Here is a 17,053-nt window from a genome sequence, read left to right on the forward strand (position 1 = left end):
TTTTGGTTACAGTCATTATAAGTGGACTATCATTTCGATTCTAGCATAAGAAAATGGCAGGATAAACCTTGGGAGCTCACCTTTTCTGTCTTAATGCAATAGATGAGATTGTAGTGTTGTGGTTTAGACAGCTTCCAGCAAATAGAAGAATCCAGATAGAATTACTTACCATAATAAAGCAGCAAGCTCTGAGCACAGATCCAAGTCCACAGGCAATTTTTTAAGCAACGTCCATCCAGGTTTACCAGTCCAAAATCTCTGATCCACACTCTGCCAGCAGGTTCTGCTTCTGCTAGAGAGGCAGTGCCACAGGATGTGCAGCCACCATGCTGAACCACAGGGTTTAGTGGCCAGATGTGTTAAGACAAGCTGAAGTCAGCACTGTGGTTTTCTTTAGCCATTCCAGCTGATTTTCTGTGTCAGTGAGGCCCACAGGTGAGGCCCACTAAGGCAGACAATGTCAATATAACATCCACTTACATGGTGCAGGTGGTGTGAATCTATCCCCTGGACAGCACCTGGAAAAGCTGGCCAGTAAGATGTGTTGCAAAGGTATTTGCTAAAAACTCATATACTGATTAACAATATACTCTGATGGCATGTATGAAACAGAAAATCAACAGGATAACAAATATATATTTTTATGACTTCTTCTGTATTTCTACCTTTTCCTGGTCATTATGTTTGCTGTTATTCCCCAGAATGCAGTATCAATGCCCCATATTAAATTATATGGGAAGGAATATCATAGTCTTTTTCATACTTTATGTGTTTCTTCAGAGCTAAACTGAAAAGAACTGGGGGGTAGGGAGAGAACCTAGTATTTGGAAAACACTTTGTGAATGTTTCTGTGCTGCCAAAGCAGACAGATAGCTCTCATGCTCAGACACAAAGTTATGGGGTGGGGCAGCCAGAAGGGATTAATGCTGTTTCCATATGAATAAGTAGGGGTTTTTTGGGTATTATTTGCTATAATCCTATTAGCACAATGGACAAGCCTAGTACAGTTTGGTAGCCAGTCACTCCCTGCTGAAAGAAAGACCAGGCCCTTAAGGTGTGGTGAGAAGCGCGTGGGTGATAAACTAGAATGTGCAGAAAATACCGATGTCAATGCTCAGGAGACAATAACTTTCATAATGTTGCCAGTTAAGGTTTTCAAATTGGCATTTTTTCCCTTGAATTCCCAGCTCCTGGAGGTGTGTGAATGCATGACGGTCTGATTTTAAAAAAACCCCACATTTTCAGCTGCTACAATGGCAGAGGAAAACTGAAATACCAATTTGCAGTGGAAAGTTCTTAAACAATAAGTCTTTCATCCTTGGACTTGTCAATCATCTTTCAAGTATTTTAGAGCTTGGATCAGCTTGTAAAGGATGCTGATTATAATAGCTGCTGGATTGTCTTTTTTCTTTGCTTAGCCCCAAATAAAAATTCAAAATGAGTATAGCAGTATTAATCAGAAAAGTGCAGGCTTTCATTTCACTTCCCACATAAATAGGCAGCCAAGAAGCCCAGCAGAGAGAGTGGAAGGGGACTGACATCAGCAAATGCAATGGAACCAGGAGAAAACCTCCTAAGAAAACCCCCCAAAACCAGAGAGAAATACAGAAAGGCTAAAAAAAACGGAGAGAAAAAAAATTGTATTTTAGCTGCAAGAATCAGGCAAAGGCTTCTAGAGCAAATCTGCACACAAGACATGCTGGGACCTGCAGTGGTCATAAATAGTGGAAAGTTTCCCACTGCCCATCAGATCAGTGTTTGCCACTCTCCAAAGGCAGCAACTGCCTGTTGAATTGTGAGGGTGACAACACAGGGTGGCACTAATTTTAAAAGAAGTGATCCACTGTGATCTCGTGGGATTTCCAATCTTGCTGAAACCAGGGCTCTGTGTACATCTTTGTTCCCATGGATGTGTGCCCTTTTTTATCCTGTTTGCTTCCAAGCATCTGTCAGTCCTAAGAGAATGGAACCTTTGGCTCCATGATCCTGTGTTCAGAAGTCCTGTGCAGAGCAATGTTTATTTTGTGTTGGGGACCACTAACACGGATTCCCAGGGGAGCAGCAGCATGGCTGGAACCAGTGTTTCTCCAAACCCTGATCTCTGGAAGCACAGACTGTGGATTGATGTCCATCCCACAGCACTGTCTTCCCACGTGTGCTCAATCCAAATGTACATTTTCAATTCAGTAGATTCAGCCTTTCCAGACTGGGAAATGTGCTCAATCTTGTGTGAGCACACTGAAGATTGGAGTTCACTCCTTCAAGCTTCCAACATGGCCTTGGATAAACTCTTTGCATCAGTTCTTTATACTAAAGGAAAACTTGCTTATTGCCATCAGGATGTATGCAGCTCTTTGAGAGGAAGGATGTGCCTGTGTGCCTTGCACAGCAAGTCTCTGATTTGGGCAGCAGCCTGGAGCTATCACTGCATTACAAAGAGCAGGAGGGAGGGGAAATGGCCTGCTCATTAGCAGGGGAGAGAAAGTTTAATTTGAATGACATCTACAATTTGTAAGTTAAAAAACCATCCAAAAGCAATGGAACATTTAAGTTTTCAGATTAGATTTATTTTTAGTTGTGTAAAAAAATGGTAGGACATTGCTGAGAAGCTTCTGCAACTGTTTTTGGCTTTTAAGTGCCTTTTTTGGTAGTGCTCATGCCTTGAGCAGTTCCAACCCCTAATTACTTGTTTATTAGTCCCTTTCTTCCACCCACACACACACTTGTAGCAACACAACTCTTAGCAAGTTCCACAAGTCTAGGAGTAGACGTGTCTGGAAACCTAATTTCTATCTCTCTTGGCCCACCAAATTTTCCCTTCCGTGGAAGTGCCACGTTTCAGAGCACAGTCGTAAAAGCAGGATAAAAACAGTATTGATCAGCTGGAACTTCCTTACACCGTCATTGCCCCAAGAGCATGGGACTATACCACAATCTCATTTGCTGTCAGAAAGTCTTTCCAAGAAAACCAAACCTACCTAGACAAGGTCAGGACTTGTGTTGTAAAACATACACCAGCTGTGAAAAGATTCAGGGACTATACTGTTAAATGATCAGAGAGATGTCGTTGTTTCAGTAGATCAAAGGGGAAACCTCGGTGTCTCAGGGTTATTTACATGTTGTATTTGATCCTGATATTGCTTTGCTCTTCCCCTGAACAGCACCAGGAGTGAATTATCATGACAGTAAAAAGACAAGGTTAGAGGCAGGGACTATTTTTATTTGCCAGGTCTTCAGGTTAAGTACAAAACTCAAGTGATTATGCAATGGCTTACAAGTGTGCGGAATTAAAAATGTGTTCTTCAGAAATCTGATAACTTCATTTGTTTTCAAATATGTGATCCTTGATGATGTGAAATGGTTTAGAAGACATTAGTAGTGGTTTTTACTTTGTTTTCTATTCATAATGTCAGAGCGAGGTTTCTGAAGCTGGGTTTTTAAAAATAGTTTACTACTGCCACTACAAAAATGGTAGCTCTATAAAAAAAGAAACAAGCTGAAAGAACAGGCTAAAAACGAGCATGGAGAAAAGCAGATAGTGTTGAAGGCTATTTTAGAACAAATTTCAGGAAACTTCATTGTTTGGGGATAAACTAATTTTGCTTTAAATTAAAATCTAGTTATTTGAACAGGTATAGCTTCAAGAGTTATCTAGTTACAGATGGTTCACTCTCCCTTCTTCTCATTTTTATGAACCCCTTTGCATTTTATCCTAAAGCTCCCCAGATCTTAGTGCCTACTTTAAGAGTGTATTTAAAAAGGAGGCTGAAACTGAGGGAAAAGACCTCCCTGAGAAGAACATGCACTTCTCCAGACAAACTGTGGGGCACTTGCTTCTAGGAAGAGTCAAAACTCCCAGAACCTTGGTGTACAGCAAGGTGTTGTACATCTGTGTCTATCTATATCTATATCATCTATATCATCTGTATCATCTATATCATCTATATCTATATCTATATATCTCTACCTATCTATCTCTCTATCCATCTGCCTATATCTCAGACTAATAAGTCAAGGCACATAATGGAATCTGTGACCCTAATGTTGGATTTACCACGACTCACAGGACCATGATCTATTTTCCAAGTTCTTCTATTATATTATTTTCTGTCTTTCTTTAAAAACAGAAAACAACTTCTCATTTGGCCTTGGAAAATGTTAAAGAATGTTATCATGTTATCATTACTTAAGTGAGCTCTTTGGGATGGAGGGATTTTACTCCTGTGAGTAAAGGATTATGCATAGGCTACAGTGTTACTGCAGCTGAGTATCTTCATCCTCATATAAAAATCAGTTTATGTGAAACCCATGAGGTGGGAAAGGCCCATACAGAAAAAGAAACCTGGGAAAATACGTATAAGGAATGGGGTTTGGGATCACTGTTTAGAACAGAACACCAACTTTTTATTTTATAAGGCATCAGTATTGGAGATGGGCAAAATGACTTTAGGCAGAACTTTCAACTTGAAAGTTTTATTTTACTTTTTCCTTTCCAATGTAAAGTTCAAGCCAAGTTCACTAAAGTTTGTGAACCCTTCAGCAACACTTGGCTAAATTGCAAGCCTGAAATCGTATGTGGTTTGGGTGCAAATCAGGATGGTTTGATCCCAAGCCACTTGAAACAACACTTCTGGCCACATGTAGCTCTGTATTTCAGCCTTCTTTGCAGTCCAGACCTAGACTTGCCCAGAGGGAAGCTGTGGCTGAAAGCCCCGTGGATGGAGCCCACTGCACTTCTCACTGGTTTTTCACAGAAATGGTGAGCGTTGTGTACTTGTCCTGGATGTGTGGCTTGGGTTCCACTTCAGCTAGAGGGTCATTATAGACATCCCTATGTCTCAACTTCAGAGTTCAAGGGGCAACATGTGCATCTCACCCAGTTTTCCACAGGGAGTTTTCTTCAGAACAGACTCCTTCCTGGCAAAAGCCAAAAAAATTCCAAAGGGTGCCCATTTGCTCTCTTCCTAGGAACTAGTAGGAATGTTTCAAAAATTAATCTTTAAAGACTTTTTGACCTGTTGAAGCTGATTCCTTCAGACAAGTCTAAAAGTTTTTTCAGTTCTATTCTCTGTAGTGCAAGGTCTGGGGAAAATTTATTCCAGTTGGTTCCTGCAGGTCTCAGGGATTTCTTTGTGCCAGTAGCCACAAATATGTATACCTGCCATGATGGGAGGGTCAAACCTTTGGTAATCCAGAATGAGCAAATGCTGTGTTACAGACTCGAACATCTCTGGAGTTGAATAGCTAGATAAGATGCTATTAATTATCATTAATACAGTAACTAATTGTTATAAATGCTGAGAGGACTTTTACAAAAGCTATTATGGAGTACATTTTGCTGACAAGTAGTAGTGCATTATTTTGTGACATTGGGTCTCCTTCCCTCTTTGTTACACTGAGTTGAACAACCTTGAAACTCCAGCTAAACAAGTCTCCAGTCTTTCTGAATTTGTATGGAATGACTAAGCTTTGGCTGAAAGTTTTCTGACATGGTAATGTCTGTTCATGTCTTTTCCTGGCTTCCTTTCTTCTCTGTGAAGGGCAAGCTCATGAATAAGATGACTGGGAAATAAATGCCAGCAAGTTTTATATAGTAACATGAGGAGTAAGTCTGAAGCTCTTATAGCAAGGTTTTAAAGAGTTGCCATGTAATCACTCCTTTCAGAACCAGCTCCTCTTAGAGAATTATTGGGATATGCTCTGTCTGCAAGATGCTGAACCTCAAGGGCCCAAGTGAGGCAGAAGCTTTGGCTTTTCTAGTGAGAAATAGGTAGGTTACTTCCCCTGTCACCTGTACGCAGTTGTCACTGGCTGCTCCCTTATATATTGCATCCATATATTGTCCCTAGAGCAGTGGCTAAGAAAATGTGGATGTCCATCCCTTTCCAGAGGTGCTAATGTTCAGCTGTAATTACTCATCTGTGAACGCTTTTCAATTGACACAAGCCTGATAGTTTTTAATCTTTATGTAACAAGCATTCAGAAAAAAGCTGCCTGAATTTTTCCTTTTATGGTCTCTATTGTAACTGACAATAACAGATATGGAATAAATTTTTAGAACTAGAATTGCACAGTTTAGAAATCTTTCAGTTTGCTGCTAAACTATCCAAATATAGTTGTCTTGATATATGCACTTTGAAGCTGTTTTGTTCCATTGTCCACAGTGAAATCTAGCATTCAAAGCAATTTGACATTGTCAAGTGCCATTTTTAGGGTATTTTGATACAGGTCAACTTCTATTACCTCTTTTCACTTCCAAAAGTTACTTCTGTTAAAACCCAAACAAACTTAGGACTGTGATTTTGCAGCAGCATAGGTTATAGGTGCATATAGGTAGTACAAGGTAGAATTTATTACAACATTCTCTCCACCAACTGTTTCACCTTTGCTTCCTACCTCTGTCTGTGCTTTTCTTTCCAGACCACTCTCAGCTTCCAGTCTTTGAATGCCTGCCTTCCCTGACCACCTGGCTGTTGATTATCATAAAGAATTTCCTTTTTCCAAGTTCTTCTTTTCAGACACAAATATTTCTATAGAGAGTGTGGATTACACACATTCTGGTGGTCGATTCTGGACTTCTAAAAGCAAAGTTCTCAGCAGAAATTTTATATTTTTCTGGACTTAGTTACATCCAAGGCAGTGTTAGTATATTCTTACAAGATAAACATAATTTTTTCTCAGAGAATGACTTGCACCAGGTACTGCCAAGCACTTCAAGCTGATCTGCTAAGCAATAGTGTTTAGGACTCACTTATGATCTGACACTAGAGTTTTCTAATGCTTACATTTTAGGGAGTTACACCTGACTTATATCACTATGAAGTCGGAGCATGGTTGGCCATTTATCTAAAGTTAGCTTCAGAGGGCTTCCAAACTGAAACTTTTTGTTTTAAAAAATTCTTCTGAATCCCCATCCATAGTGAGGTTTTCATGTGGGAGCACCACATAACATGATTACTGTTTTAGAGGGTGTGTGATCTTAAGGAAAGAATATTAAAGCACACCTGCTAACTGGGGTACTGGTGGGCAAAAATTCTCTTCCTAACTCTTTTTTGCAGTGTGTATGGATAGTTTCCTCTCTTCCCTCTTTTACTGAGCTCCTCTCTAAGTAACTGCTCAGGTTAAGTTTTCCTTTCCTGTTTTAACTATTAGCTTTTTCCTCTCTTCATTTAACCCTGTCAGAAAGAGTCCTGAATACATAAAAAGCTTTTGCAGTGTGCCCTGAAGCATGTCTGCTGATGAAGCACATACAGTGTAATTATGGATAGCACGATGCAGCATCATGAAGTGCCTTTGTTTACAACTTCTCTATCAGGAGAGTATAATGAACGGATTCACTGAGGAAATGCAAAAGCAGATGCCTTTGGCTGGCTCCTGTTGTTTTCTTTTTGGCAAACACAGAGGGACGAATCTGCTCTGGGACAACCCTACTGAAGTCAGATGAGTTACACCGGGCAGAAACTGGAACTTTTTTCTTTTCTTCTTCCTCTTTTTTTTCTTTTTTTCATTTTATTTTAAAATTGTTTTTGTTTTTGTTTTAAAGCACACTGTTTCCAGGTCTTTTTTCCCTGACTGTCACAATTTCCCTTTCTTCAGAAAGCCTATGAAAAAAGACTCTGCTTCTAAAAAGGTAGGATATTCTCTTAATCATTAATAGCTAATTTCTTCAGCTGTATGCATTCTATATATATATGTATCAACCAGTGAATGTAATAATAAAATTAATATCTAACTATTTATATTTTAAAAAACCAAAAAGCTAAAATCGTTGTTACTGAATGGGACAGTTAGAACAGATTGTGCAGTGAGAGGGATGCAGTACTAACACCCAGCTGTGCCTCCAGGGGCGTGCTCAGAGCTGGCCTAGGCCAGCAGATGGTATCACCTTGAAATGGGTACTCATGCCTGGCATGTACTGAGGTGTAACACCAGGTAGAGCTTCGGAGGCAGGTGTCTGTGAAAGCATCCCTTTTCACATGTCTGTGAAACCTTCAGGAAAGAGAAACCTGTGGCAACTCATGGTATCACGCATATTTGCAAGGGATAATCTTTAAAACAAGTTTATTAGGGTAAACCTGGAATTGCACAGTGCAATAATAGAAGTTAGCAGGACTGCTGCTGCCTTTTGCCTGCTTATGCAGTGGCCATACTTTTGGGTTTTTTCTTCTACTGGGGGCCTGAATGGTGCCTCTCACATAAAACCTGCCATTTACAATTTGCCTTGTGCTGAGGGTCCCTTTGTGCTCACACAAGGCAGCTGGCAGGAGTGCTGACCTCCCCGGAGCAGAGCTTGCCAGCACTGGCTAATCAATATTCAGTAGAGCTGGCTGCTCTTTGCGAAGCCATTGATTATCTCGGGAAGGTCACTCCCCCTGGGTGTCACTTTTCAGTCTCTTGCCTCCACCCCCATTCCAGGCTTTCAAGAGGAAATAGTGCTGGGATGGAAATGAGGTTACCATTCAGGATCTGAATCGTTTGTTCTCAAATGTCAAAACAGTCTTTCAAAAGAAGGTGATTTCCTCACTTCCAGATTTCTGTTTATACCAGTTTTGTAATTTTAATTTCTGGCATACTTTTAATGATTGCAAGCTGTAGCACTTAAACCATTAGTCGTGTTTGACTCAGGCAGGTTGCACTAAGCCTTGCTTTGCTGTGACCAAAGGAAAAAACCCACATCTTTTGCACAGCTGTAGGTGACCTGTCGAACCTCTTGTATGGAAGGAGAGAACTATGATTTCATATCCCATGCTATTCAAAGCAAATGAACAGGGAGATTCATGGAAACATAAAAACATGGCACAAACCCCTATTTGCTGGTGTGCACTGCTCAGAGCACACCCAATTCCTCTTTTCTAACACAAGAAACGAGGTCAGTGAGGTTTGTGTGGCACAATACCTGCCCGTTACCCTAAAGTGAGTTTGGTAAAAATCGTATCAAAGTCTCTCCTTTTAAATGTGAATTGTCCTCTTAAGGCTATATTCAGTCATTAATACAGCAGTAGAGAATTGTGAAATAAATATGCAAGTCTAGAATTCATTAGGAGTAATAGAATCCAGGTATATAGACTGATATAAAAGAGTTACTGAAGGAATAGTTTGAACAAAGAGGACAATTTGATTTGGTTACTTTTATTATAAATATAACATTAACAATCACAGCAGAGTTTACAGGGCAAAAAGGCAAAGTCAGGGGTCTCAAAGGAGGGGAGTGGACTGGTGGAGCTAAGAGGCAGAAGGGTAAAAGAAAGGCATTTGGCACAAAAGAATTGTATTCCTATCTCCATGACACTTCTCAGGTCAAATCAGTGCAGTTTCTGCTCTTTGGAAAGGGCACTGTGTTGTAAACTGTCTGCATTAGCAGAAGAATTGAACTTGCAGTAGATGGGTAGAAATTCAGTGTCCAGCTTCCTGTTTGTCATAAGGAGATTGAAAATTAATAGCTCTCAAGCTTTTTCCTGCTTGTCTCTTCTCAGTTTGTATTTGAGGAATCACTAAATCCAAGCCAGATGCCTCTGTCTGAGCAGGAGTAAAGTCAGCAATGCAAGTCAAAGCACAGTGGAAGTTAAGTCAGTGAAGGTGAGATGTGTTCTTCCCCTGCCCTTAGCACTGAGGGAGAGCTGTTGCTGCATGGGGAGCAGAGCTGCTCTCTGCTTCTGGCTTTGTACTGAATGCTCCTGTAGTGGCTGGCAGCGTTCACTGTTGATGGAACAGCACCTAGGCCACACCTGGTCAGCACCTTCCAATACTTTATCACCCTTTCTGTAAAAATCTTTTTCCTAATATCCAACCCATATTTCCCTTGATGCAGCTTAAGGCTGTGTCCTCTGGTTCTGTCAGTGCTGCCTGGAGAAAGAGACCAACCCCACCTGGCTACAGCCACCTTTCAGGGAGTTGTAGAGACTGATAAGGTCACCTCTGCGTCTCCTTTTCTCCAGGCTAAACAACCCCAGCTCCCTCAGTCATTCCTCACAGGGTTTGTGTTCCAAGCCCCTCACCAGCCTCGTTGCCTCCTCTGGATGTGCTCAAGCATCTCAGCATCCTTCCTAAACTGAGGGGCCAGAACTGGACACAGCACTCAAGGTGTGGCCTCACCAGTGCCCAATACAGGGGAAGAATGAGCTCCCTGCTCCTGCTGGTCACACCATTCCTGATCCAGGCCTGCTGGCTCATGTTCAGTTGGCTGTTGACCAGCACCCCCAGGTCCCAGCTTAGTGTTATCTGCAAATTTACTAATGAAAGACTCAATCCCCTCATCCATGTCATCAATAAAAATGTTGAACAGGACTGGCCCCAGCACAGAGCCCTGAGGGACACCACTGGTGACTGATCCCCAGCTGGATGCAGCACTGTTCACCACCACTCTCTGGGCCAGCCATCCAGCCAGTTCCTAACCCAGCACAGAGTGCTCCTGTCCAAGCCATGGGCTGCAGCTTTTCCAGAAATGCTGTGGGAGACAGTGTCAAAGGCCTTGCTGGAGTCCAGGTACAGCACATCCACAGCCTTTCCTGCATCCACCAGGCAGGTCACCTGGCTGTAAAGGGAGACCAGGTTGATAAAACACGACCTACCCCTCCTAAACCCATGCTGGCTGGGTCTAATACCCTGAATACCCTGGCCATCCTGTAAGTGATGCATGATAACACTCAGTATAAACTGTTCCATAACCTTACCTGGTACTGAGCTCAGGCTAACTGGCCTATAGTTACCAGGATCCTCCTTGCCACCCGTTTTGTGAATGGGTGTCACATTGGCCAGCTTCCAGTCATCTGGAACCTCCCCAGTGAGCCAGACAGCCCAGTTGCATTCCCTTCCTCCTTCAAACTTGGTTTAAAGCCCTCTCAATAGGTTCTGCCAGTTCATGAGCTAAAATTCTTCTACCCTTAACAGAGAGGTGGAGCCCATCTGGTTCCAGCAGGCCAGGTGCCGAAAAAGTTGCCCCATGATCAAAGAACCCAAAATTCTGCTGATGACACCCTTGAACCACTTGTTAATAGCATGGGCTCTCCTATTCTTTTCAACATTTGTCTCCATCACCAAAGGGACTGAACAGAACATTACCTGTGCTCCTGCCTTATCAACCACCTGACCCAGTGCCCTAAAGTCCTTTATATTGCCCTGACACTCCTCTTTTCAATCTCATCACTACCAGCCTGGAGTATGAGCAGTGGGTAATAATCACAGGGTTGAATCAGCCCAGGAAGTCTCTCAGTGATATCCCATACTCAGCCCCAGTGAGGCAACAGATCTCCCTGTGGGATGGATCTGGTCAACATATGGGGTCCTCTGTTCCCCTCAGAAGGGAGTCACCCACTACCACTACCCTTTTCTTTTTAATGTCAGAGGTGGTGATCTGTCTGACAGATGAAGTGTAATTGGGAGGCTCACTGGGCAGAGCATTTTCTTCTACATCCTCTGGCTGACCCTCTAGATGCAGGGCCTTCTGGAGTGACACCTGGCTAGGGGATGAGCGTCTGGAGGAATTTTTATTATGGCCTCTCCAAACAGGGACCCACTTCCACTCCCCTTCGTCCACCAGTGTCCTCCTATTGCCTGACAGTGGGAGGTTTGGGAGTCCTCTGACTCATGGTGGGCCTCCCTCAAAGATGGAAAAGTGGAAAGATGGAAACTCCACCAATCTATTTCCCTTTCACTTTCCAGAATACTTCTTAGTCTTTCAAATTCCTCCCTAGGCTTGGCCACCAGTGAAAGGGGATCATTCACCTGTTCACACCACAGGCAGGCTGCTTCTGCAACACCCCCTGGAACCACTGATAAACTCAAACACTCTGCACAGGAAGGGTGTGGACAGACACATCCTTTTTAGAGGGTTCTACTTGGCTACATGCACTTTTACTAACTGCACTTTTTGACCGTGTAAAAACCAACCAACAACAAAGACAACAGACGAAGAACTGCACCTGCACCTTACCTGCTCATCCTGTCTGTGTGAGCTGCCATGCTGCACTGTGAGCTATGCCACACCCTCTGAGCTGGGCCACACCCCTGTTTGCCCACTCCTGTTTATCACACTCCCTTGAGCCTTCTTTTAATCACCTCACCTGCATGGCTAACAAGAACCTTGCACTGCTGTGCCTTGTTTCATCTCACAGAGTGATCTGGGGTTTCTCAGGTGCTGATGGTATAGCCCATGTCTCCAAGGGCTTGTTCAGCAGCCAGCACTGTGACCACTACCAGCAATCTGGTCCTGTCCACTGATATGAACCAGAGAGATGATGACAGAGGTGTAAGTAATGGCAAGCTGGCATTAACTGGGCATGTGACTGGGCTGACATGTGACACAATGGACCTGCCTGACTGCCAGAGAGAGTTTGTTTAATCGTAATTAAGGGGTTAAAGTGAAAGTGGACAAGGGAGAAATAGCTCCTCAGCTGCCAGAGGGGAAGCTGCCCCTGGCACAACAGAAGAATGATTCCTCATGCCATCCTTTTTCTCAAGAAGTAGTTTCTTTTTGGTGTTAGTTGTCAGCCCTCTGGCATTAGTTAGTGTTTTGGTTATTGTCTGTAAAAAGGCAGTGTTGCTACTAAAAGGAGAACATCCTGAGACATGGTTTTGTAATAAGTTTGGAACCAATGACATTTACATCCAATTTGTCTTTCAGCTATCTTAACACACCTGAGACATACTTAAAGAATGAGGTGAAGGGCTAATATTATGCCATAGTTAGAGAGTATGATAAAACAAATCTTAGCAGAGAGCCTACAGTTCCCATTCCTCTACTTGGCAGAACCTTCTTGTCCCATTTATAGTTACATGGCCCTGTAGCAGTCACTGGAATGCTAGAGGGAAATACTGAATGGAATATGTTTCTAGCTATTACTGCTGATGGAGCAAAGTAAGTCAGCATTTTGGGACCAAACTGTTCACACCAATCACCAGCAAATCTATCTGATGTAGCAGGAATATCTGTCCTGTATCTCCTTTTCACTTGTGCTTTAGGATATACTGAGTGTTTAGGGAACCAGAGTTCTCCTGAGGCTGCAGTGACAGCCTGTGGGTTAAAGAGCAGTGGCTTTTTGTGAAACACTGTATGAGAAATCTCCAAAGAGTGAAATGCCCCTGAAGCCATCTTACATGTTTGGCAAGTAAAATGCGATTGGAATACACTCACATTTTTCCTTCTGGGTTCTTCATGATGCTTATTATGCCTGCGAGCTGCACAGACATTGAAAGTGATAGACAATAATAGTGATAATGATGACTGAGAATGTGTTATGTTAAACATGAGAACCCTACGTTTGTTTAGAGCATGGATTGTTTTTAGTGGAGAAAAAGCCTGTGTTTCTGTCCTGACAGCAAATGTAGAAGGAGAACACAGAGGTTAATTGTGTAAAGACTTTTTGTAAAGTCCCATGTCAGTGTGGTCATGAAGACTAAATAACTGTAGGACTGACTTCTATAAGTGGCAGGTGCTGAGCACAAGTTTTTATATTCAGTGTAGCAAATGAAACATCCTTTGGAATTCCTGAGTGTCAAATAAAATTTTGAAAGATCAAGGAAACTTTAACACTGGCAACAGTGTTATACTTACATTTTAAAAAATTCCTCCCTCAAATGAAGATATGAAAAATGGCTGAGCAACTGAGAATCAGTCAGTATAGGTCAGAATAGGTCAGTGGCTGTCTGCAGACTTCAGACTATTGTGGTTTAGGTTTGAACTAGTGATTCAGTTCATATTTGAGATAGCTGCAGCCCCTGAACACATATGGACCTCCTTTTATTACAGGACTCCATAGAAAACCTTATCACTGCCTGTAAGTAATAAAACTGCAGCATCCAGAGTTGTGTGTAAGGCCAGACTTCCATAGCAGGCATGCTGTGTACATACTGTTACATGCCCTGACACTGTTTTGTACTCACCTTTAGAAGGACTGGGCAGAAAGTATTTTCAGTAATCCTTGCCCCCAAGTAGTGGGCTGTGTCAACTGGTAGTGCAAAAGTCAGCATTTCCCATTATAAATGAAATACATTTCTAGTAGATAGATATGAGTTCTTGTCTTGCATTACCAGATCCTGTCTTTGATTAAATAATAGCAAAAAGGCCCACTAAATCATCTGCCTTGTGTGTTTGTAACCTGAATTATGATAACAAAGCTGCTACAGATCCTTGTTGATCCTTTTCTCCTGAGTTGATGAAGTGTAGTGTTGATCTCTGCTGTCAGTGCAAGCTCTGCAGAGAGAGATTCTGTGTTCATTTGTCTGCAGTTTAAACTTGCTTTCATTCTGGTACTTCAAAGGTTGTTGTAGAAGGAGTACAGTGGTGGTATGTGCATCTCAGTTCACAACAGGTAGAATTGTTGCATTCACTGATTACACTTTTCAGGTATTTGCTCTGTAGTCAAGAGAATGAGTTTATTTCATTGGTCAAATTTAATTTTAACATGACATTGGTATGTAATAAATTCACCTATAGCTTTCTGATAACTTGATTTAACTTTCAACTTAGAAGATGACCAACCACATCCTTTGCAAAGAAGGAAAAAGAATGATAAAAAAGCATTTGTTGATTTGCAATTTTTTATAATGAAGAAGAAAACCCAAAAGATAATGCTATCCTGACTCTCTATAAACGATGTGCTTTTCTCAAAGTTCAGGAAAGCACTGAGTTTATAGAGGATCAGAACAGCATTATCTTTTCCTTTAAACATGCCTGTACTTTTTTTGTATAGAGTTGTGGGGCTTTTTTTGTATAGAACTTATCACCATGGTGTCTGATTGCCTTCTCCATGCATTCAGTCTTCCAGTATCTTTTTGTGAGGTAGAAAAAGGAGAGTGAGGGGTGAATACAGTGAATTATTTGCTCGAGGTCATTCAGCAAGCCTAAGACAGAACAAGGAACTGAATGCAGATAACCTAACACTCATATATTGTCTATCCTTTATTTTAGGAATGAATGGATCCCAAAGACTGAAAGAAAACCACAATATTATTTCCTATAACTATTCTCAGTCTAGATTGACTCAGATCTAGGCTTTTCCTTGGCATCCATTTGAAGTAGTAGATAAAAGGCAGTCATGTTCAACAGTGAGCCCCTGTTTACAGCATGACATTTGAGCTTGCATCACTGTCACCTCCTGTTTTGTTATAACTGTTCCTTGCAGTGTTCCCTGTGCCTGCCTGGTGCAGAGAATCACTTTCTGTAGAAACTGGCTTGTAAACTGCTGGGCTCGTGGCCAGTGAGGACAAGAGGTTTGCCTGAGGGCAGCACAGAGCTGCTTCCTTCACACATTGCTGCTCTGGCTTCCTTCAGCCCTTTGGGACCTGTTCCCCTTTGTGTATGCAAACAGGAGCTCCTGTTCAGGGTGCTCCTCCTGGAACCCAGGAGCTCCTCCTGGTTCACAATGGGAATAAAATGCATTCCAATATCCCCACTTCACATCAGTGTTGACATGTCTGTCTGTGGCTGTGCTAGGCACCATACAAAGAGCACTGGGATGCTTGGAAGGAGGATTTCTTCCTGGGAGATGCCTGCTTATGAGTTTGTAGCAAGAGTGTGGAGGTGCAACTTGTTCATCTTTCCATTGCAGTGTTCCTCAGTGGGGCAAAGTGCATGGCTTAAAGATCCCTCATCCCCTTAAAGATCTCCTAGTGCTGTGCTAGCCTGGGACACCTAAGTAATTTTTTTCTCTCTGCTTGAACTCAATTCCTGCCTTTCTTCAGGCAATAAAATGAAAGATCCCGGGGGAAGCTGTGCTCCCAACAGGAACTTTACCTGATCCAGTATGATTTCAAATCAGAATTTGTCCACTAATTTTGAATTTAGGTAGCAAGTCAGGATGCTGAACAGCGTGGCTGCACATGGATCCTACAAGGTTGACTCAATGACACAAGAATATCAGCTTCAGTTTCCCTCTAAAATCAAATTAAAGTTGTTCTATGGTTTGTATTCAGGAAAGAGGAATTGCATTCAGAACAATGAGGAAACAAATACTAGAAATTTCTTGGTTAGGTGAAACTGATGAATAATTTCATGCCCACTCTTAGTTGCCACTGGAGTGTCTCATTGCAAATTCAGGATCATAATTAAGATGCATAATCTGCAGGATATATTGCTTTAAATATCACATATATGAAGCTATTAAACTACTGTTTTCACCAGGTTTTCCTGGAGAAATATCTTCTGAGACTTTCTACTGTAGACAGCATGTAAAATATATGAGGTATTTCAAATTATAATAAGGAAAACCTGAGCTCAACCTTTGGAAGATGAATTGCTAAAGCACACATTTCATATTATATTTTCTTGTTTGTAACAAGAAGGTTGCAGTTACTATCTATGTAATTATTCACGCTATGTTGCAAAAATGAATGGGGAATCTGCTTTCCAAACACAGATTTACAGTCCATTAAAGGCTTCTGGTTTAGTGTACAGCAGGAGATACATCAGGAAGCAAAGCTTAATCATCACCATCCAGATGAAAATATTTTGAAGGGTAGAAAGTGATTCAGAATCCCCAGATCTATTTCATTGTTGACACTTTTCATGACATTTGATGTACAATGATTCACCACTTTGCAGCACTGAGCTGGAAGGTTCTGCTGCAATAAGCCTTTATCTGGTGAGCATACTCATACTTCTTATACCTTGTTGATGTTTCTTCATTACATGCTGATGTCTGCAGCATATCTGTGTAAAAAATGAATTCAGACTGAGGTTTTGCAGAAGACACAGCAGAAAATAGATGAAGGTGTATAAAGTTAACTCCCTCTATCATTTGACAAAGAGAATCCCTAAGAATCCAGTGCTCTCTCCCTCCAGCACCTAGATGAAAGTATTATGCATTGGAAATGCCCACTGCCCAGCCTTTCTAATTCACATACTAAGCACAACATATACACACTTTACAGATCATTATACACCACATTCTGCTCTGCCAAGCTTCCCAATCATTTATTGACACTTTTTGAAAGTGTTTGAATGCTCAGAGTTTAGTAGGATTTTCTTTTCTCATGTGGGGTTGGAATAGTTTTTGTCAAATCTGCATCCCAGAAGGGTGTGGGTATGTTTCTGTCCTTATGTGCATACCAATCCATG

General features: G+C 41.8%; 1 protein-coding gene across 1 annotated transcript in view; it reads left to right on the plus strand.

Moving 5' to 3' along the window:
• The first annotated feature begins 7,473 nt into the window (after nt 1–7,473).
• ARHGEF4 (Rho guanine nucleotide exchange factor 4) overlaps nt 7,474–17,053 on the plus strand; it is a 203,940-nt gene continuing 194,360 nt past the window's right edge. The window contains exon 1 of the mRNA XM_088170536.1: nt 7,474–7,630. Within this exon, the coding sequence (XP_088026662.1) occupies nt 7,604–7,630 (27 nt within the window). The 5' untranslated portion in view covers nt 7,474–7,603. The remainder of the gene's footprint in view (nt 7,631–17,053) is intronic.

This window comes from Sturnus vulgaris, chromosome 10 (assembly GCF_052056855.1).
Source record: "Sturnus vulgaris isolate bStuVul1 chromosome 10, bStuVul1.hap1, whole genome shotgun sequence".
Taxonomy (NCBI): Eukaryota; Metazoa; Chordata; class Aves; order Passeriformes; family Sturnidae; genus Sturnus; species Sturnus vulgaris.